Genomic DNA, 24094 nt, shown 5'->3' with positions numbered 1-24094 from the left:
CACACTCAAAGCTGGCAGGAGAGAGAATGGCAGACTGGCTGTTCAAGGAGACTAGAAAAGAGGTCATTTCTGTAGAAAAAGTATCTACCTGAAAATTATCTTGCTCTCCCATGTTTACCCAATTCAGGGCACCCCCTGCTGCCTAGTTCATGAAGTAAAACCAGTACCAGCTAAAATGGAGATTACTCAACCTGCCCTCTCACTGTACCCAAATCCATCACAGCAACTGTTGAATTACTGCTGCTCCTGAACAGCAAGGGTGACCAGGGAAGCAGTAATCTGATCACCCACTTGCATGAAAAATTTAGACCACCACCAGTTTTGAGAGGTCCTCGTTAGAGATCAGATGCAACTACAGCAATACCCGGTTTCACACGTGTTATTCAACCAAACCTCGGAAGAGCAGGGATGTGAATGAAGGTCATGTCTGCAATTCCAAACATGTCAGACATGCTTCTTTCTGTATGCACAGTAACTGGGACCAGTAAGGTGTCCCTGCTCCCTGTGTGGCTATGTAAATAAGCTGTTGAGGGTCTCTATCATCTTAGTATTAAACAATAACAGCTGTTACATCAAGCCAAAGAGGAGAAGCACGAAATAAAACCCAAGAGAAACCAAAAACCAGAGGCTCTTTGCACCTTCCAGGAGTCCTATGCATTAAACCAGCATACACGGTTCTTAAGGAAAGGACACCAATTCTTAAAAAGCCAACTTCAACTGGTACCTTTTCAAGGAAATGACTCAGATTATTAACTGGCTCCACCTCTGTTTGATTTTACCTGTGCTAAAAACATGTAGCTTCTACAATTCATTTAGTCCTGGTGAATCTGGGAAGTGAAGGAAAAAGATAGCAACTGAAAACATTCTTGCATATTTACCAGTCTTCCCAGTCCTTGCAATTGTTCTATTGTATTATTAAAGAAGCAGTATTTAAAAAATTAAGTCAGATCTGCAAACTGATATAGCAAGTAATGAAGACATGTTACCTGAGAGATTAAAATAATGCTACAGGAAAGAATTGTATTACTTTAAGAGTAAGTGAAGTGTAATAACAGACCTGAGTAACAGTTCAGAAAAAACAGAAAGCCGTTTATTTGGAAGTGCACTCACTAACGTAATTCTATGAGTATCTGTTGTCATCAGCGAAGAATTAAGCTTGGTTAGCATCTGGAAATGAGCTAATAAACCCCTTAAATGCCTTTCCTCCTTCACATCACACCCCCTATTGACAGCCCACAGGTACTTTTCAAATCAATAGTATCTTTCCACTAAGCAGCATTAATGAGCCCCAATACATATTCAAACCACAAAAGTAATGATGACCTTTCAGTAACACAACATTACAACTGCATGATTATATATCTACAATGAAGAAAAGAAATTTAAAAACAAAACCAAACATCCCAAAATCAATCAACCACATCTCCAGCTCTAAACCAAGGTATTTTTGGGACAAGGTTCAGTGTCTATATGGAGAATATAGTAAGCAAAACTGAGATGGCATCAAAGAAAGCTGACACAAAAATAAGATATTATAAAACAAAAGCCAGAAAATATGCAAGGAAGGCTCTTAAGAGACATTCATGAACCAATAAAACATTATATACAGTGACCTTTATCCCCAAAAGCTTTTGGTTTAGTAACATGTTTAGAATTTCAAAAATCAAATCAGGACAAATAAATTCAGGTAAAAGAGTTTGGTGAGAAATTTCATCTCAAAGGTGAAAGAAAAAATATTCTGTATATTATTACATATTATATTATTGCCTATTTATATAGATAATTTATATATATTATATATACATAAATACTCTCTGAGAAGAGTAAGAGAGGAAGGGAGAGAAAGAATAAAGAGAAAATTTATGCCACGTATAAGTGAATTACTACATGAAACTCCTGAAATTAAGAACTGGATATATGAGTTTAACATTTATGGAACAGAACTTTAAATACCAGCCTGAGTGACTCCATAAGAAGGTAAGAAACAAACAGCTTTTATTTAAAGATAGCCAATTGTCAAGTGAAATAGACAGTGTAGGATGATAGTCTTTACTTTCTATGATAAAAAAATAACCTTATCTGATTCCATTCTTATTTAATAAGAAGAGAATAATTTTCTTCAGAACTGTGCTGATCTGTCACAAAGAGCTTACAGAAGTGTCCAGATATCTGTTAAGATGATTATCCCCAAATTAAAAAGTAATAATAGCCTTTACATCCTATTAAATGTCCCTGTGTTCTATCAATATATCCAAAGTTGTGGACTTTTCAAAAGCATGTGGTTTTAAAAAAAATCCCAAACCTCTAAATGAAACATTTATTAGTACTTACTTATTACAGTGATGTTTAAGATGTTTCCTATAGCTGTCTTCTTGAAATAATACATCTGGATTACAGGTTGTGAGCCAATCAGCATCTTGCAGCATTGGCTGTGAACTCTGGGCTTTTACTTTCTTCCCTTTCCTCCCTCTGGGCACTGGGGCAGACAGACCTAGAAAACCCCCAATATTTCTTACTCAACTGGAATAGAAAAACTCTCACCCCAAACAACATTACAAACATACGTTTAAAGCTAAGCATTCATTACTTTGAGGGCAACACAACCACCAAAAACTGAACAGCAACATGACTCAGTACAGAAAATTGTAAGTAACAAAATCAACCAAAACTTTCATGCAAATTTAGGTGTGAAGATTTCAAAAATTCAGAGCGCTAGCCAGAAAATGGTGTTATATAAATATTTCTTGTAAAAACTCTCATGAATCTAAATGGCCGTAAGGAAACGAGCTTTCTGATTAATGGCAATTTAAAAGAGATTAAATCCGGCAGTAGGTGCCAGCAAAAATTAATGCTGGAATATTTGTTTAAAACCAATTTAAAGGAAAGAGAACTGCATTCTACAAAGTGTCTGAAGGAGACTTCCCCTTTAAGTACAGACCAAGTCAAAGCCCACCTTACTCATAAAATCTGACAAGATCCTACGACATGTCAGAATGGCTATAGTTTAAACCAAACACATAGCACGACTGAAGCAATTCTTTCGTATTTACTAGCATCATTATTTGATTGTGGTAGACATACCGGAATGATTAACCAAAGCTCGAGTTTGCCCATCTGCAGTTGGAGTGATCAGATCCCAGATGAAACTTTTGATATTTTCATCCCCTTTGTAATGATTAAGACAATACACCAGGATAGTCCGGCAGATGGTTTCCACATCTTGCTCTGTTAGCTGACGTTTATAGCGCCCATGTGAGAGGATGTCAGTCCACCGACCCCAGCTACAAGAAAAATATGTTCAATACAACAGCCAGGGTACTGGTATTTTAATTTGTGACTTTCAATTTAACTCCTGGTATCAAGAAACTTGGGACCTCCTGTGTTAGCGCTAATGCATTTTGCATTTGCAGGTTATGTCAGGGAATCCAACTTCCAGCACCAAAGAGTCAAGAATGTTTATTTTACAGAACAGGCAATAAGTTCACTGCTCGTAAAGCTGCAATTGAACTACACTCAAATTAATAAAGTACATATGTTTAACTCTAAAGGTCCCGGTAAGCTACAAATAGGAAACTCGACCAATCCCTACAATCATGGGATTTGAGGAACAGTTCCTATTTTGAACCAGAAACCTATTACTAGCAACTGTTGCACACTAAATTTAATTAAATGTCTAAAATAAAGACAGTCATTCTGAAGGCCACCATGTTAGAACTCAAATACAGCTACCTGCTTGCAAAGAGATAAAATTCAAATTAGCACACTCAGTGGGGAAAATATCAAGTATCTGAATGTAAGTGGTGACAAAGTCTAGATTGACTGTTGATTTCAAAAACACTTTGTTCTTTACAAATACACTATTACTCTCTTCAACACTTAGAAAAGAGAGGTTGAAACTCATTAACTCAAGAATTCTTTACACTGAGAAACCAGAAACAAGTATTCTGTCATCACAAAGCCACTTATCATACCAGTGAGCTCATAGCCATCTGTGACATACTCAGATACTTTAAACTAAGTAACACATGTAAGTGCAATTTATATATATAGCAACCAAAACCAAATCTAACTGGCATGTATAAGCATTATACAGTATGATGGTATGTGAATGTGTCCAAGAGAAGGATGAGTTATTTACTATATATAATTTATTTTCAGGTCTTTAGCCACAATTAGTATGTTTTATTTGCATATCTTACCCATAAACCAACAAGTTCTTCTCCACCCTGAAACATTCACTTCTTGCATAACCTTGTGATTTGTCCTGAGGCCTACGGGGCTTTGTGCTAGGCTTTTCCTCAGAATCACTTTCCAGGTCTGAAAACTCCATCAGCTCATCCTCTTTGACTGCACTGTAGAGTCTGGTTTGCTTCCTTACTCTTGGTGTATCAATAACTAGGTTGTTCTAAAATTATAGGGAAAATGTATAAATTTAGGAGAGGGTGGAGGGGGAGGAGAAAATCTTCAATTTAATTGTACTAGAAAGAGTTATAAAGCTTACCCTTCCATTTAGAGCATCGATATCCAGCTCAGCTTTCTTTGCCCACTTCTGCCAGAAATTAGGGTCATCCAAAGAAATATCTGTCCTGTTCCCAGATGCAACAAAACTAGCCTAGTAAAAGTAAAAGCAAGTGGATTGATTTCTTAACTGCATGCTACAAAGAATACCTGTTTTACACTAGCAAATACAATGCTTAGGAAGAGGTAGTATCAAGAAAGAAAGACAAGTACACAAAAATAATAAATTGACACAGAAGGCAATTTAATATATTTCCATCTATTCTGGTCACGTTTTATTCATTTTCCTCTGAATGTCAATGCATACCTTTGCAAATGTTGAGCCTTTTCCTTCAGATTCAATAGTAATTGTGTGTGTTCTCCTTAAGAGAATCTGATCAATATCCTCTTCACAAAACTTAGACCCCTCATCTTCCTCATCCATCAGAGCACCATATGCCCCCTTTCGAAGAAGATCTTCTATTTCTTTTTTAGACAGCTGTTGCACCTGTAACACGTAAGAGGAGTTTCAGATGGATCATCCTTGTATTTGGCATTTTAAGAACTGAAACTCTACAATAATGTGGTCGTGGTCAATTAAACATTCACACTCAAATCACCTTTTAAAGAAGAATACAAACAACAAAATTCTCAGGGTGAAGTTATGTGAGTTATTTAAACGACTTAATAATTCATTGTCACTGAATCCCTTTAGCATTGATGACTGCTAAACTCCTCCTGGGAGCACATTTAACTTACTAACCTGACAAAAAAGCTAAAGCAAGGTAAGTCCCAAAGCAAAAAGGCTATACCAGCAAAAGCTAACTAGAACTCCATAAAGTGTCAGGATCAACATAATATAAAGGGTGGAATGATGAGAATGGATCAGGATTGAAGGAACATGACTCCACTTGCCCCCTTTTGGCAATAAGAGAGCCATTAGATAGGCTGAGCCAGTTCATGTAGCCAATGCCCTTATTTAACCTGACTAAACTATCAGCCACTGCATCTGAAAACCACTGTTCTCCAGCTAAAACACACACAGGCAAGCAAAGTGTAACACATTCATAGCATTTGTTGATAATGCATCTTAAAAAACTATTCCTTACCCCATTTGTGGCATTTTCTCTTCCGCTCATAGATTGTAGCACAGCCTTATCAAGGCCCAGCTTCAGGCTAGCTTTGTCAAACATTTCCCTTTCATAAGAATTCCTTGTTATCAACCTGTAAATTTTCACTGATTTGCTCTGCCCTATTCTGTGACATCGTGCTTGAGCCTGAAGAAACAAAGGCAGATACTCAGTTACAGGTTACAACTGGAAGAAAAAAGAATTTGAAATAACCAACAGAGAGAACATACTTTAAAAGTTTATTTTTTTCAATATAAATAATATTGTTTATGCTTTTAAGAGAGCAACAACAGGTAAATTATCTTGTAGGTGAAGAAAATTTCACAGTAAAAAGGCAAAGAAAAATTTCATTTTGAATAAAATCATCTCTTGTTGTATTACCTGGAGGTCATTTTGGGGATTCCAGTCTGAATCAAAAATGATGCAGGTATCAGCAGCAGTAAGATTAATGCCCAAACCTCCTGCCCTTGTACACAGCAGGAAAACAAACCTATCAGAATCAGGTCTTGAAAACCTGTCAATAGCTGCCTGACGCAAGTTGCCTCTCACTCGACCATCAATTCGTTCGTACGGGTACCTGAAAAAGAGATGCATTACAGGGATTGCTTTAGTGCAATGGCACTGCTTCTTTAAAAGAATACGCAATTAAAAACAAAAAAGACAAATATGCTTCTATGGGGTTAGAAGAACTACAACTAAGAGACTATAACTTCATCAGAGAAGACATATTGCTTTGTCTCCTTCTTTGGTAAAGAACAGACTTTGACTCCAAGGAATTCAATAAAAAATTAGGCCTGAACTAAAACTCTAGAGCCATCAAAATATTTAACTGAGAGGTTTAAAGCCCTCCATATGAGGTCATTTTGTATCCACTGAAAAGAAAGGGCTCAGTACTTGCAACCTCTAGGTTTGCTCTTTCCCTTAAGTCAGATCACCATAGAAAACACTGTTTTCATTTCTTCCCTTTCTATATGGATTACTCACAGGTTAAATGCAGTGGTCACAGAGGAAGGCACAGTTTATTTATAATTGTATTTTATTGTTGCTCTCACCGTCTTTGAATGAGGTAGTCTTCCAGTATGTCCAAGCAGCGCACCATCTGGGAAAAGATAAGCACCCTGTGGCCACCAGCCTTCAGTTTTGGCAGCAGCTTGTCAATCAGTACGAGCTTGCCAGCAGCCTGGATCATTGCCTGGAGCTGAAAATCTGGAGAGTCGGCATTGTGTGTTTCTTTAAACTCTTCCAAAATTTTCTCTTCAGCACCTGCAAAGATTGGACAGCAATACATGAACACTGCAAAGGGTTTTATTAAAAAACAATGAGCTCGCCTTCAATACCCTATAGAAACTGCAGGAATGTTTTAAGCACTATGTGAACAAACATTTATAAAAAAAATAAACATTTATAAAAAATATTAAGCTTAAATTTTAAGCAAACATATACACAAATACAGCACAAATAAAACATAGCTCTGAGAATTCATTCTTTTTTTTCCTCTTTTGAGCAATACTAAACTCTTTCCTAAATAAATTCATAGAAATATTGACACATAGAATTCAATGAAAAAAAAAGAAAAAAAGGTGAAAAAAATTAAACATATTTCAACTGATAAAATGGATTTCCTTTTAAAAATGTAACATGAAAGAAAACAATATCTTGTTTCTACAGGAAAATACAAGGGACACAAATCACATTTAATATCTGCCTCTAAAATCAGCCTTAAACATCCACATGACCTGATCCTGCTCCTTTCATTATTAATTTTAAAATAAAAATCCAAACAAAAACACGGGGGCAGAAGCAGCTATGAAGTTATTATTTTACCTTCTATTTAGTTTTTTCTCACTGAATGTATTTTTTTTGTTCAGTTTGATGAAGCTATCCAACGTATTTATTCCTTCCAGCATTAGTCAAAAGTTCTCTCTTGCCACTCACTTTGCCTATGAACGATATGCACAGCAGCAACTATTTTCTTGTTCTGCTTACTATTGGAAGACTACAGACCAAGTTCAAGCTTTCTCTTCAATCTCTCCTGTGCTTTTATTCCATTTTTAAGTCATTTCTACAAGGTGGGCAATTCCAAGAACTATCATATTGCCAATCTTGGCATGTAAAATGTTAGGAATCTTTGTTCTAAGCTTATTTTACTTCCAAAGAAGCCCTTTTTTTTGAGCCATCTTTTTTTCCCCTCCGCTTTTCTTTTTGGTAACAAAACATAGTTTATAAAATATTTCTAGTTTGTCTTATATTCAGCTTCAATACTGCTTTTGAATAGCACAAGGCAAGATGGAAGGGTTGGGGGGAGGGGAAAGAACAGCTTACTGCCAGGCTTCTGCTGAGCATCCCTCTCTCAAATCCCAGCTCTGAGGAGATGCCTGTAAACAAACACGGAACGCGCCCTGGCTGTGCGAAGGCTGGTTCAGTGCCTGCTGTAACGCGGTGCCTGCAGCAGATCCCACCCGGGGCAGGCTGCCTGACAGCTCCGTGCTGCTCCTGAGCTCGCACCGCTCCCTTCTACACAACCCCACGCACTCAAGATGTGATCGCATTTCTTGGTAATTTTACATCCCTGGATTTTCCTGAGCTGGACTCCCTGGATCATCCTAAATGTTTGCACATCAGGAAAGTAAGCTCAAATGAAATGAGCGCAAGCAGACACTCAAAGTTCCCTTCAATCATATCACTGCCTGTCTTGGTAAAACGGGCAGAATTTTGGGCAGTAAATCTCTGATTCTGTACTGAACTTTGGCAATTCAGTTCTGTGCTGCTCCCTGAGCTTGCACCACTCCCTTTTACAGAACTCCACAGACTCAAGGTGTGACCGCATTTCAAAATAGCTTTACATCCCTGGATTTTCCTGAGCTGGACTCTCTGGATCATCCTAAAGGTTTGCACATAAGGAAAGTAAGCTCAAATAAAATGAGTGCAAGCAGACTCAAAGTTCCCTTCAATCATATCACTGCCTGTCTTTGTAAAACGGGCAGAATTTTGGGCAGTAAATCTCTGACTCTGTACTGAACTTTGGCAATTCCAGGATACAGCAGGCTGTCAAGCAGCTCCCATACAGTAATTTCAGTCATCTTTCCAGGTTACAGCAATTATTTCTGACTCAACTGCAATATCCAGATTTAAGTTTCACTACTGTGAAGCAATATGCAAGAACAGTATCTGCAAAAGCAAACTACACCACAACAAACCCACAATCTGGTTTATTGAATGGTGAATTTACAGTATCAGAGCTTGGTCTCACCAAGAGCCAAACCCAGTACAGATAACTCCAAAAATCTGTTCTTTCAATAACACTGTCCTAGGTAAATCCTGTAGAAGACCATCTTTTTTTTTTTTTTTTTTAATTCCTACATCAATTGCAATTACATCATGTCCACTGAGCAGCCTGTTACCCAAAAGTTACTTGATGCAGTACTTGCCAGTCTAAAATTGCTTCCTATTCTAGCTGGTATTTAGCACAGCATGAAAGGAATGTATTTGAATGTGGGGTTGGTGAATCAGGGAAACCTCCACTTCTATTCTTCATTAGGAGAGGTTTCCTGGGCTCAAGAGGGCACAACAAACAGAGTAAGGAGCCTTTCTGGAGGTCAGCACTAAGATGTGTGACTATAGAGGCATTCCCCACTGCTGGTTCTTGGAGATAGAGAGAGGAACAATGTATAAATACTTGAGAATGGTTGCTATGGAGAAAACAAGGAGTCCAGCCCTAAGAAAAATGACAGACAAGGCTTTACCCAAGCTGACTGGAGAATACCCAACATGCTGTAACTACCTCTAGAAGCCTACTCCTAGTCTCAGCAGAACACATCCATCAATCAAGAAAGAAACAAAACCCCCACTTTACATTCAACTCCTACCATACTATTTCCATCATATAGTCTTAACTGAAGTAATATAGAAGACTTGTTTGCAACTCTTACACAAAACAAAACAGATTCAAATGTTCAAATAAAATGCTTGCTCACAAACCCCACAAACTGGGAAGAAAATGCGGATTCAGAGACACTTTTATAAAAGCAGTTAAGCTTAGAAAACAGAACTTGTTACTGTAAGAAATCATTCACCAGGAGAATACTAGGCAACCTTAAGTACTTGTACTGCAGAAACTCTGAGCAGAAATAAAATAAATAACTTGTGCCATTACACTAACTGTAAAGTTGTTGAATTTCAATCAGCAAAATAAAACCTTGGGCTCAGATGACTACAGCATGTAGGAGTATTTTCTGCCCTAGAACTACAAAGGATGTATTTGTTTAGTTCCATCTCCACACTAACAGATGAGGATTTCTTTTTCCCATCAAATCTGAAGGCTCAACCACCTGCCATGTTGCTGAATGATACCATGCAAGTCCAAAGGTTCCAAACATCACAAAAATGTTTGATAAAGGCAAATGCATTAAGAGACAAACCCACCTCCCTTTATTAAGATACACTAATCAAAAAATATTTGAGGTTTTCTAAATTAACACCTGAACTTTATCAGTCTCTTAATTATAGTAAATTATACAAGATTTCTGAGGAAAAAAAAATCACTGCTGGAGGCAATACTGCAATCACTGCTCATAAACTCTATTTGACAAAACAAAATAGGAGCAAAATATTCTTTTTTTTTTCTTTCAATAAACATGAAATAAGGAAAAATAATAGCAAGGTTAAAAACTAGCTGAAAGCCAAGAAGCATCAATTCAAACACCCATAACCTGAACAGCCTAAACTATTCTGATAAACTCATTTTTACAATGGATTAACTTAAGCCAAAAAATCAAGTAAAAAACCCCAACAAACCCTGCACCAGAACCACAAAGCTACTTTAGTATATGCCATATGAGTTTAGAAACTGAACAGTCACCAGCATGGACAAGTTGAAGTCCTTTGGACTAAGCCTTTATTATGTCTCTGAAATAATTACTTGTGCATGAAATGTAATTAGATGTAATTTCATGAATCAGTTTAAGCATCTCCTCCCATTTAAACAAAAATGTCAAGGGAAAAAAACTTAAGTACTGCGATATGGAAGCCATACAATAAAAAACCTGAAAACACATATGGCTCTGGAACAAAACAGTCTTTCATCATGAAGCCTATAACCAGCATAAACCAACCATAAATCATAACTAGTTAGAAACAGGAGTTGGGAAACAAGAAACTAGTAGAATGCAACCCTATATGGAGACTTGTGTTACACCCTCAAAGGGAAGAACTGACCAGCATATACAAGTTTAGCACACTTCAGACAGAAATGGCTGGTTCATCACAGGGCTGGTCACTTAACAGCCTCCCCAGGGAAGTGGTCATGGCACCACAAGTTGAGTTCAAGACCCATCTGGTCCTTAAGTGATATGATTTAGTTTTAGGTAGTTCTGTGAGGAGCAGGGAGTTGGACTCAATAATCCCTATGGCTCCCTTTCGACTTAAGATATTTTATGATTCCATACTACTTGCCAAAGATAATCCTGATCTAACCCCAATACCATCACACAGAAAAAGCCACTGAAGTCTAGTATGACATTCACCCTCATCTTTCTCTTACTAGTCAAATTAAGAAAAGTAACTGACAACAGGTGGTCATAAAAGCAGGCTCAATCATGATTTCTTACTCTGCAACTTTTATTCAGAAAATTTTAAGTTACTACCTTATGATGTTTGACAGCAAGAAAGTAAGTAGCAGCTAACTAAAAGTGAAGAAAAAATTACCATATTCATGCAACCATCCAACAATCTGCATGGTAACTGAAGTCTTGTTTTTCACAAATAACAGAAAGGAAAACTTTATAATACCAACATTAACTCAGCCCAGGCTAAGTCTGTCAGGAAGCCTTAAAAAAGCAGCACAGAAAAAAGCAGCTGCAACAGCAGCGCTGTCCTGGCTAGGAGATATCCATACCTGTGAGAATCTAAAAGGTTCTCTCTTTTCTACCTAAAACGAATGAATAAATAAAAAGACACACTAAAATAGAATTTAAACCTATTGAACATTTTCATAACCATTTTTCAAATGAGGAGAAAAGTAGGCAGCCTACCATTAATAAGGTATGGATGATTGCAGCATTTTCTTAGTTCCATCATAGTGTTTAAAAGATTAGGTACATTTGCCTGACCTCCGCCCTTGGAAAGAAATGTGAAATTCTTTTCAAGAATAGCACGATAGTATTTCTTCTGAATATTTGTCAGCTCAACTTCAATGATGGTTTCCTCTTTGGGGGCCAGGTTCTTTTCCACATCCTCTTTGAGACGTCTCAGCATCATGGGCTTCAAAATAGCTTGCAGTTTTTGCACCTGGAAAACATATGTTTAATAAAATAACTGAATTAGAACTGCTAGAAATCAAATATTCTTTTTCAATTTCCTTCATTCTAAAAACCTTGTTTTCTACCTCAAATGCCAAGTAGAGAGCATTGTAAAAAATCTTTTTTCAGTGACTCAGCAGCAAGTTCTCCTTGTTAACTCAGTGACACACACATTTCTAAAGTCTATTTTTGGTGTGCAGCCCTTCCGTTTAGTGATGTCTGTAATTAAATAGATCTCACTCAGAACTATCCTTCTAGACAGGGACTGCACACAAATCATGCCAAGTAACCCTTCATTAAATTAGCAAATCTGACACTTTTAAGATAACTTTTGCAGTTCACTTTTAATTACTAATCAGTATTTAATGCTATTTTCCCACTTTAGGTATCTGCTTCTAATTATTTTCTTATTTCCCTAGTTTTGACATCCACTGACGTAGAAAACTATTTAGGACTGGTCTAAAAATGAAAACATTGTATTTCACTTATGACACTGTATTTTACTTATGACACTGATAATTTTTAGTGTCCCCAGATTTTCTGGAATATTCATTAAGACACATCCTAAAGGGTAGGAAGGGAAAAGAAGAAAATGTCAGTTTTCCTAAAAAAAAAGGCTAAGTTTAAGTTTTTGTAAAGTCTCTTACATAAAAAGCTCAAATGTATTCCATATTAAAAAAAAAACCAAAACACCTGGCATTTAGGTTGTTTTAGGCAGTGCTTGAAAGTACAAACCATCTCAGTGCTGAAGAGCTACTAATTCACCCTGAAACTGGTCATCTCCTGATGCAGAGCTGCACAGCAGAAATATGAACAGAAAACACTTTCTCCTGTATTTACATAATTCCCTTAGTAATAAACCAACTTCAGAACACAAAAGGTAATTAGCAGAGAGGGATGAACAATTGAGAAAATATATGGAATACAACTGCAAGGAATGGAGAGGAAACCCCAAGCCTTTAACACATAACCTGTCCCACCACTTAAACCCAATTCCAAAACATCTGTGTCAACAGATAAAGAAGTTCTCCTGAACTTGTTGAACCAATCTAATTCTGATCTGCCATTGCCATTATTTTAGTAATAGTTCCATGTATGGATTCAAAAGTTTCCAGTCATTTTGAGCTGGCCATACAAAAGCTATGTTGAGAGCTGGGATATATTAGCTCCAGTTCAAACACTTCATTAACAGGTCTACATGGCTTCTGCATCAGAGCTGGCTCTCTCAGGTCAGTGTCCATTCTGACTGACAACCTATGGAAACATATCCTATTTTGCCAGGAGGCCAGGGGCCAGAAGAAGAGCTATTTTGTAACTTAAGACTATGATGTGTGAAAGAGTTGTTCTCAAAGAAAGTCAACAAATTCAAGCAAGCAAAAGTTGAAAGATATCAAAAATTGAATTTTCAGACAAAGCCAGGAAAGGTACATACAAAAATACATGCAGTTATTACCACAGGAAGCAAAGGGCCAAATTAAGATGCCATGCTTCAGTTACCTCCTAATATTAAGGTGGTTTGGCCTTTTAAAACATTTTGATACATACAAAGAAACATTTTACATTTGAGATATAACACATGTTGCTACTAGGGTCTTTTATTTTGTATTAATTTATGCATTTCTTCTCTTGGACAGCTCAAGAAATCTATTTCTGAGTAAAAAAAAAAACCTCCCTCTATTTGGTTACCTCTTGTTAAATTAGGTTTCTAGTATGTTCCTGTTTGCACTTAAGTCACTGAGAAAACTCTCAGTTATTAATTCCACAGAAGTTACAGGGAGAGTCCCTTCACTCTGATGCTTAAGGAAGAATGTCAACTGACAAGTTAATTCTCATAGAAGTATTTTCATCCAGAAACCATTACAAGACACCCCACCTCTATTTTTCAAACACTACATTTTAATAAAAGGAATGTCTTCCTGTTTCTGCAAGACCAATGGACAAAGGACTAAAAAAAAAAACCCAAAAAGAGCCCAGAACAGTGAAAAGGCAGAATTACTTTTGACCAAAAGCAGAAAACCCTCAACTAAATGAGAATAAACAAAGAAAGAAAAAAAGGGATAAACCCACCATGGTATTCCAGGAAAAAAATAGGTATTATTTTAAAAAGCAAATAACGAAGTTCATATGCAATAAAATTGATAAATTCACAATATCTAAATAGAAAAGTAAGTGTGCAAGATAAGTTTACCTGCTCTTCAGTTTTAAGATCCCCAAATTCTTGCATGAATGTGGTTTCTGATGGAAAGCGACCTGGTTCCAAGAAGTGAAGCAAGCTAAAAAGCTCTTCTACTGTGTTTTGCAAAGGGGTTCCAGTAAGCAGCACTTTATGCTCCTGCAAGGTTAAGAAACAGTTGCCTAGGAATCCATCACCTTAATTTCCAATGGAAAAATACACAAAATTCTTTCCCCTTGTCACCATATGTCTGTCTCACCTTTGCTTCCTCTCCCCTCCCCCAGCTACTAACATAAAACTGTTCTCAGGACATTTCTAACTGGTACTTGGGTGTTCCTTCAGTGATAGCCCAGAAAAACACTTCACTACTTAAGCAGCTTCAAAAGTCCTCCAAGATACAAGAACAGATTTTACTGGTCCACAATGTCCCATCCCTTTCACAAGTACAATGAACTTCAGATGGCAAACTAACATTGAACCTAATCCATCATTTCCAGTAAAAATTCATTTATTTACCACACCTCCAACTGACCTCAGTGCACTGATCTCCTCAGGCCAGGAGATCAACACAGGATCTAACAGGAAACCTGAAGCAGAGTTCTACCTTCCTAGTACATGCTATAGAGCACAAGAGTGGCAGAGACTAAAGTAGCTTTAGAGAAGGAGCCCAGAGAGGTTCAGCAACTAGCCCAGAGCCAAACATAAATTTAGCAGAGTAACAAGAACTAATGTGAAAAGTCCCATATCTCTATCTGTAGTCTGTAAGACTGTAAGCTCTGGTTTCCTCTAACAGCAACCACAATAAGAAAAACAAAAGGTATACAGCATTTTAAAAGACTGAATTACAGGTATTAGTTTAGCATGACTGCATTGTTCTCACATTTTAAAAGAATATTCTGCCCAAAACAAAGTAATTATTGTGTCTTTTAAAAGGTAAATATCTTCACATTATCTTATTTTTCTATATGAGTTTAATGCACCTATTTTGTACACATAACATAATACATATTTATGTAAGCATCAGAAACCAACTCACTTGTCCTTCCTTATTCAATAAGACAGAATATCCTTATGGCCACACAATAAATTAACATTAAAGCTGATATTAACACAGAGCAGTTTAACTCTCATGGCCAAACTGGGCCACCTGACCACATTACACTTTTAAATAAATGTCTATGTGAAGAAGTGACTATGGATTAACTCACATGAAGGGAGAGAAAGGAAAGAATAAATTTATTTTTATTGTCTTAGGAGAGTCCACATTATTCTACACCTACATCAATGAAAAATCTTATTAAATATCAGCACTCCAAAACTGAAGGTATGCATATGCTTCCAGGTATTTTATACTTTCTCATCTGCATTCTCTTATTTGCCTTAACACCTGATGATTTACTTGAGAAAAAACCCTTTTATTTTACTTTTTGATTAAACCATAAATCAGAAGTAATAAAACTACAGAAGACTCAAAGGTAAGAGAGATTCACACTGACCAGATCCATCATCTTGAGTCCTTCCAAAAGCTTACAGTTCCTGTTTTTCAGCCTGTGGGCCTCATCAATGACCACGCAACGCCATGGAATGTTACGCAGCTCTGGGCAGTCAGTCAAGATCATTTCAAATGTTGTGATAATGGCATGGAACTTGTAGGACCCCTTTATCACACGACCCTAAAAGAACAGCAAATGTTAAAAATAAACTCCCTGGCAAAGAAAGGAAGCAATTTGTTTCACCATCAAATTTTATTTTTTAAAAATACAAAATAGTAGAATGGACAAGACATTTATAGCAAATTAAGTCATTGTTCCTGACTAAATGGGGAAATACAATTCTGTAGGCTTGCTACTGGCTTCATGATAGCTGTTTTTAATCCTGTAAATAGGCCTACAGTATCACTGCACATTGATTACCAAGAAGTTATACAAGTATTTCAGTTGTAATTCATATGGATTATACTAATGCCTTGAGGCATTAATGTATTGCTGCAATATTGAAATAAGGTTTTCAGACTTCATCAAGAGAATTATCTTTTTACTTGAATTGAAGGTACATGAAGGTCCTCCCAAACAATCTAAATATAACAAAAGTGCATTAAGGTTTGCTTTTTATGACTATTTGAATATTGTGCTCACTGTTTATCTTTTTTTTTTCCCCAGTAGACACTCGGGATTCAAAACACCTACAGTTCATAGAATGGCTTGGATTGGAAGGGACCTTGAAGGCCATGTAGTTCCAACACCCCTGCCATGAGCAGGGATGCCTTCCACTAGACCAGGTTGCTTAAAGCTCTGTTCCATCTGGCCTTGAACACTTCCAGGGATGGGGAATCTACAACAACTCTAGTGAACAGCTTTAGCAGAAGCAAATATCTGAGCTTTTAATTGCGGAATGTCTATCTGCATACAATTCCATAATACTTTTCTAAGTCTGTGTTAAGCGAAGTTCAACTGGACAATTAACTTGATGTCTGACACCACATTCACTGGTTCATTAGTTCAGTCTTATTTTCAGCACTGATATAAAGACTGTTAAAAAAAAAACCTGAATAAACTTTATTCAGGAACATGAAATGAGCATCTTTCTGACATTATGCTAAGCTTCTTCCCAATGCTGTTCAAAGAAAAATGTAATTTGGTACCTCCAGTGTCACTGGGTCTGTGCAGAAAAACTGTCTCTGTAAGGATGAGCATTACACAAGTTCAAAGCTATTCCACATTTTCAAAGGACTCTGTCATGGGTTGTATATTGAATACATTTCAAAAGAAACACATATTTTACAGTAAGGTGACCATTTCTTCCCTTAGACCTGTGCAAGACTGAATCCTTTTATAAATGACCTGCATATAATCCTCTCCAAACCATGGGGATCAGAACTGGCTACTGACTCAATGAAATAATTGAAAACCTGATATCCTGAACTCAGCATTAAATCTGCCTACTCAAATCAAGAGCATTTCCGAGACAGTAATGACCTGCCCAACAATGCTTTCTCATGGCATAGTCCAGAAATATTTATCTTGTTAGGGACAAAAAAAGCTGTTACTTAACAAACAGCAGATGAAGATACACTAAGTGGGCAGCTTTGAAAGCCAGCAAGCTGAAATGCTGTAACCTTTTCACGAGCCAAGTAAATTTCCACCACAAACCGAGTCAGCTCTTTTCCAAGTCTCCGTCATTAGCCGTATTTGGCACATATAGGTTTTGTAATCTTAAAGCAGAACTCCTTCTCAGAGGTGGAATAATACAGAAAAAGCATAGTTTTTTTGATATTCCAACCAGGGAAGGGCCCCTAGGAAGAGCTGTCAGTTATATTGCTCAAGAATACCAGAACAAGCTTCTCTATGTGAACCTCATAGCAGAATGTCTCTGATAACACCAGGTCCTTACTGATGAAGTCACACCACTGCAGAAATTTATTTTATTATTGACTACTCTTTAGCATTTCACAACAACTTGACTCTAGTAACTGGGGCTGACCCTGAAAAATCCCACTACTACACATGGAGTAGGTGCTTCTTTTGCACGTTCTTTGTTGTTTACTACCCTTCAAAAGCCACTCACACACTCTCAATGTCCAATTGTCTTTTTGAGAAACAGCTCAGATTGAGAAGCCTCTTTTCATATTAAGACCTAAAAAGCCAAAGATGCCTGATGTCTGGGTTGATGTGTCTGGCAAGGGAACTAGAAATTATGCTGCTAAGTCATGTCTTCTTTTGCTCCCTTTTTGTCTCCCATCCTATTCCCAGTGATGGTACTTTGGAGAATGACAGAGTGAACACTACATGGGGACTCTTTTTTTCAGAACATGAAGAGATTTTTTCCCTGTTTTTGGTTTCCACCATGTGTTTCACAGCTGACACTCTTACAAAGAATGAAACACAGAAGGTGATTTTGTGACACATCTAAGCTAGCTGCCACCAAAAGGATGAGTTCTTTCCATTTCTCCTTTATCTCTAAATGCAGTAATTGTCTGATTCAACTCTTAAGACAGTTCAGGGAGCAAAGCCAGCATAAAATCATTCATTTTTCTGTGCCATGAGTGCTTTGTCATTACTCACTATGGGGTAAAATGACTGCCATGCTCACGGCAAGAATTGAGTTAAGAATATGGCAATGGGGGAACAAAACTTTCTGCTGCATCTTGCTGTAGATCGCTTTAGTTACCTTTAAATCAATGAAACAACATTGCCAAAATAACTAAGAACTTGCACAAAAAGTGGGATTTTTCAGATGACATTCCTTCAGGCTTCATGCTAAGTAACTGCTAAGGGGAAGAACATGCTGAGAACAAGTACAACTCAAATAGCAAACAAACATGATTTTTAACACAGGAAACTATTCAGCAGAGACAGTATTTGTATAAACCCAAATTTTAAAATTATATAAAATATCGATCTCTGCTAAGAAATTATTTTAAAATCAGAAAAACTGATTTCAATCCCACTTCATTTGTGTATTATACATCTAGGCAAGAAGCTAAATGTGAGAATTATCATAAAGAATATTAGAAATTAATAGAATGGCCTGGATTCCTTAAAGATCATCTAGCTCCAGCACTCCTGCTGTGGCCTGGGACATACACAACTTCTCTGGCACACCAGACCTCAATAAAGCAACTGTTACTCAAATAAATCATTAACAAACACAGATATGATTTTCATTTAAAAGTTTCTCTGATAAATTGCTGAGAAAACAGTCATTTTCTAGACCACACAGCTGTAACTTCTAACTAATATAAATTACTTTGCGTTTCTCTAATATGTTTAAACATACTTCTTTCTGTTTGCCCTAATGGCATGTCAAGTTGTGCCACAGTCATCACCTTCAGAACAGTTTTAATCAGTTTTTTACCTGTAAAAGCATATTTTCTATCTTTCAATCTCTCTTACAGCTTTGCTCTAAGACTCTGGTTTTTCAACACACTTTGAGGGCATGAAGTGAGCACTAGGCAGAACTGGACCACAGATCACATCACTGACAAAGAGGAGAAGGCTTTTCTCTTCTTTATATTAAAGATTTGTTTTCTCCCATGCACTTGTACTACACCAGCCCACAGTGTCACAGTGGTTTAACTGGTCACATGCCATGACAAAAAAAGATCTGCTTTTGTCTTAGAGCTTTCCCAGAGCTGAGCTCTCCCTGTGGTAAGAATCATCTTCATGCCTTGTCCACAGACAGCCCTGCATTTAGCTATTCTGACTATTGCTAGATTGGATCCAATTTATTAAGTAATACAGCTTACTCTGTATCCATGAACTGTCTTAATCATTTACCACTCTCCACATCTTTGTGTCAGTTGAAAACTTCCTCAGTAATGATTTTATGTTTTCTTTCAGGTCGTTGGTAAGTTATATAGCTCATGGACATGAACCAATCCCTGAAGAACTATGCTGGAAATGCAAATCACTTCTCATTAACAATTACATCAAGAAATATCAGCTAGCCAGTTTTAAATCCACTTAATGTGTGCCATATTGATTTTATATCCTTCTAGTTTATTAATCAAAATGTCCAGTGGTGTAAAATAAAATGCTTTAAAGAAAATCTAAATGTACGAATTCACCACTCTCACTTTTTAAAGCTCAGTTGAAAATTGTACTCCACAGGTTGAACTTCTACCATTTTTCTCTCTTATAGGAGGCATATTTTATTATTCTGCAATAAAATTCAGTGTATGCACATTATATTTCCCTTAATTCTGTTTACTCTGGGAAAAGCCATCCACTTAGGAGTAGGGATCTGCTGCTCCTCTTAGCCTCTGTTTTCTGTTTCTACCCCTAGTTAATTTCTGCTTTCTTTCACTCACAACTATTCAGTCTAAGCACAGTAACACACATTCAACATATATCTGACTTACAAAATTTGATAAAGAGGCATTGACAAGTTTAATTTCTGCAAGCAGGTCTTTCCTGGAATGGTAGGCAAAGATTGATTTTTAAGCTTAGTTCCACTTAAAGGAGTTTCTCCATTAAGAAGCTCTTCTGCCAACTCCCCTCAGAAACACAAAATAACAAAAACCTTGCATGAAAGACTGAAACTCTAAACAAAAGTTGCACCATTTCATGGTGCCCCTTTATTCCCAGAGAGATACTGCTCACTATTAAAAAGCATTCTTATAACATGTATCTGTATTTCTAACTGAAACCTAACATACCAGAACTGAAAAACTAATCGATGCTTAAACTAATAAACAACTATAAAGCATATACAAAAAAAAGAGAAAAAGAAAGGTGAAGAGCTTTTACCTGTGGATCTTTGAAATACATTTCATACAACTGAATGGTCCGCCGGCTCGCCTGACTCCCATGATACACAACCACATTCAACTCTGTCCAGGTGCGGAACTCCCTTTCCCAGTTGGGAATTGTGGACAATGGTGCAATAACCAAGAAAGGACCATGGATTCCTTTCAAATATATCTCATAGAGAAACGTAATGGACTGGATAGTCTTTCCCAACCCCATTTCATCTGCTAAAATGCAGTTTCGTCTGAAAACAAGAATAAAAACTGGCTGAATTATTTATTCCCAACTTAAAACAGAGAAAATCAGTAAGGCAATAACCTGAATAAACCAGATATTTCTAGAATGAAAAGGCATCATAACATTTTGCATTTTAAATAAATGTTATGATTTGTGAGGCAGTCAGCATGCATATATCCCTTCTATCTACCTCTCAAGTTCACAAGGGGGAGGAAGGAGCAGCAGGGGCATGCATGAACCCAAAGCACTTGCCACAAGAATCTATCTAAAATATTCAAGTTCCACCCCAAATTAGTTTGTATATGACTACTGCAGCAAAAAGTGAGACATGTAAATGATTTTAAAATCTCACTTTAGCAGGTTACTTTAAAAGACTGCTATTTTAAATAAGCTATAAAAGCTTTTCCAAAGCAGGATTCAGCAGTAAGCTATGTTTTACGTACGTGTTGTACCAATTGAAAAGAAGCCAGTTTACTCCCTCCAACTGGTATTCCCTGAGTTTGTTATTGTTTTTATACTCCCTGGAACTCTCCGATTTCTTCCAGTCATCGGCAGGAGGTCGCTCCTGTTTCAAATACAGCAAATCCCATTAGTGGTTTCTAAAAGACCACATTACTTTACTATTTTCAAATAAAATCCTCTATATAGAGCCAATTCTTACCACACGCTCCATTTCTGGCTCCCTAGACATCAGTTTCTCAAATTCTTCGATCTTGGCTTGGTCGATGTCTTGCTTGAGCTCCCAAGTGCTGTCCTCGTAAGGAAGCGAACACCACTTCACCAGATAATGCGTGACAGGCTGGGTTAAGACAAAAATTACATTATCTCACAATACAGAAAGAATAAAAGTGTGTACCCTTTCTTACAGGAGATCTGCAGGCTAGATGAAATTCAAAAAGCTTGATCAGACCTGAATGCCTGATTCAGCCAGAAGGATAAGCAAACAGCAGGCTGACACCTTGACAATCTAACCAAGTAAAATGAGAACCTGGAGAATGCAGGCTTACCAGCAAAATGAGCAGAACACATTTGAAATCAGTAAGGTTATACTAAAATTTAGAAGCAAAACAATATTCCCATTTCAGCCCTTACAATTCTATGCTTTACTACATATTTAAAAATCGACTGATTTATCAGAAACTTCATAACACACAAGTCAATCATCACCATTCACTGATAGAACAACATGGAAATACAGACACTGCCAGTGAAGCTTTCTATTCTCCCAGGACCAAAAAGGAATCTGCTGGAAGACAAAATCATCTTCTTTGCAGAACAAATAATTTAAAATTAAGTAACAGTGAGGTCAGGACTTCTTCTGTAACAGGTAGTCTAAATCATTATGACATTTAGCTAAGATTGTTTCTTGCAATTTTCATTTAAATTCTGCATTACATGCATGAAGATCATATTTCCACAATATTAAGTATCTTCAATATATCTACAATATTAAATAACTTCTTCATTGTTCTTGCCTTTTGGTTGGTTGTTTTGTGTGCTTTTTTTTTTAAAAAAAAAAGGTAACATTAAAAAGTTTGGAATTCTCACTTAACCTCCTTTATTTAAGAGAAACTGCTACATTAGCCAATGTTTTCTCAAACATGTTCCTACTTTTTATACATATATATTGTGGTAGTTTCTGTAAATGTTAAATAAAGTCTAATTAATATATTAGATATTAATAATAAAAATATATAGAATTTAAACAAGAAATTCTAAACACAATGTCAATATGACTAGAGATGGACTAAACAAAGTTTTGTTTACCTCTCCATTATCATCTGTGCTACGTGAAAAATCCATGATTCGATCAACTTCCACATAATCTGGATTAAAAAGCTCATCATCAATCTGTTTAAGGAGAGAGGCGAAAATATAAAAGATATCTCTATTAGCCTTTCCTGAGAGGAAAAATGATTATATATTTCACCAGGCAATAATATTTTGGGTCACGGTGACACAGAATTTATATTTGGCAAACTTCAACATGTTAATTGAAATGCTACAATTCAGCAAGATCATTCCCCGTGAGGGAATCAGACTTCTCAGACTTTGTTAACTGGGCCTCTTAATTACTGTGTGAAACCTTTTACTGTGAGAGAATGTTTAAGAATATTTTAAATGAAGTGTGAAATTACAATTCACTAATGAGCAATCGAAAAGGCTTATGGCATGCAATGCATTTAGCATTCTTGAAAACTACAGCTTGCAATAAAGAAATTAGAGCCTTGTACTCTAAGTGCCTTTGGATTATTTTAACTACAGGAATTGTCTAACGCTTTACAAGCAAGATTTAAAGATTATTATTTCAAAATCAGAGAAAACACAATGCATGCATACACAGTTTCTCTAAAAATCACAATTTGTCAGGTTCGTTCCTATGCCCTAAACAACTTACAGGATTCTCTGCCATACTAAAGCATTGCATTTCAAGTTTTAAGATCCACTTCAATCGAAGAGACAGCCAAAAGGACTAAAAACTGTATATTTTAAGAGCTTTTTCTGAAACAATGACAAATTCCAAATATTTACAGTAACTTGTGTTCCACTTGGAAATATATTAAAAAGAGAAAATGAAAACAATTCCAGCTATCTTCACTTAGAACAGGTGGAAGCTTTCAATTTGCAACAGGTTTTTTGTTTCAGCTTGAATGATACAGTAAAAATAAATATAAATAAATAAACACAGTAGCTCATGAAGACTAATTTTTTTTCTTAAAAGACAGCATTTTTTTAAAAGGTAATCTTTCAGAGACACAAATCAGCAGATCTGGTCTTTTATTGACAGGACCCCTGCCACATTTCTGCTTATGGCTCTAAGTGAAATTAAATTGATGATAAAAAGCTTTGAATCCCTAGTGAGCAGCAGTCCATAACATAGAAAAAAAGCATGCATTTCTTCTGGCATAATCAGCTCCTGAGAAAAAAGACATGGTACTGATTCAGTCAGGCTTACAAGGCTAATAACTAGCCACTCACTTCAAGGAAAACAAAAACAACCAAAACTATAGGAAAAAGCATACAGTCAGGATAGATGACTTTCATAAACTTGCAAGACTTGCATCCAGAATGCTTTATACCAGAATAGGTGCTACTGATATATCAGTTATCCAAATTGTAATGCTTGCATATGGAACAAGAATTCCTAAAAATATTCCTTAAACACCGAAAAGAAAGAAACAAACAAAAAAAAAATCGTACTTCAGAAAGGAATTTATTCTGGCCCTGTTTTGCCTTAAACCGCTTAATCTTCTGCTGAATTCTCTTGTCTTTGTCCAGCTCTTCCACAGATGCCCACTGACAGTGAAGGTAAGAACTAGAAGATGAAACAGAAAAATCTTACTCAAAACTCTGCTTCCATTGCACTCCTGATTTATTCCACTAGTACAACTAGATCTTTCCAGCATGTTGTGGTGCTATGCTTGGAAAACTTGACACTGTCTTCTTTAACACAGAGGTTATTAACCAATCATCTTTACTCAAAGTAATTATACTTACTAATAGAGAAACTTG

At 36.6% G+C, this 24094-nt stretch overlaps 1 protein-coding gene across 1 annotated transcript in view; it reads right to left on the bottom strand.

The window, feature by feature from the left end:
• Window positions 1–24094, bottom strand: part of CHD7 (chromodomain helicase DNA binding protein 7) — a 131063-nt gene that overhangs the window by 13538 nt on the left and 93431 nt on the right. The window contains exons 9-24 of the mRNA XM_058805472.1: window positions 23783–23897; window positions 22349–22432; window positions 21243–21380; window positions 21025–21146; window positions 20345–20588; window positions 15593–15769; window positions 14112–14255; window positions 11657–11912; window positions 6680–6890; window positions 6009–6204; window positions 5607–5774; window positions 4826–5005; window positions 4502–4612; window positions 4200–4405; window positions 3082–3281; window positions 2332–2491 (exon numbers count right to left, since the gene is read on the bottom strand). Coding sequence (XP_058661455.1) covers window positions 2332–2491; window positions 3082–3281; window positions 4200–4405; window positions 4502–4612; window positions 4826–5005; window positions 5607–5774; window positions 6009–6204; window positions 6680–6890; window positions 11657–11912; window positions 14112–14255; window positions 15593–15769; window positions 20345–20588; window positions 21025–21146; window positions 21243–21380; window positions 22349–22432; window positions 23783–23897 — 2712 coding nt within the window. The remainder of the gene's footprint in view (window positions 1–2331; window positions 2492–3081; window positions 3282–4199; window positions 4406–4501; window positions 4613–4825; window positions 5006–5606; window positions 5775–6008; window positions 6205–6679; window positions 6891–11656; window positions 11913–14111; window positions 14256–15592; window positions 15770–20344; window positions 20589–21024; window positions 21147–21242; window positions 21381–22348; window positions 22433–23782; window positions 23898–24094) is intronic.

This window comes from Ammospiza caudacuta, chromosome 1, assembly GCF_027887145.1.
Source record: "Ammospiza caudacuta isolate bAmmCau1 chromosome 1, bAmmCau1.pri, whole genome shotgun sequence".
NCBI classification, from domain to species: Eukaryota; Metazoa; Chordata; class Aves; order Passeriformes; family Passerellidae; genus Ammospiza; species Ammospiza caudacuta.
Note: the sequence above shows the minus strand (reverse complement) of the source record. Positions and strands in the feature narration are given on the sequence as shown.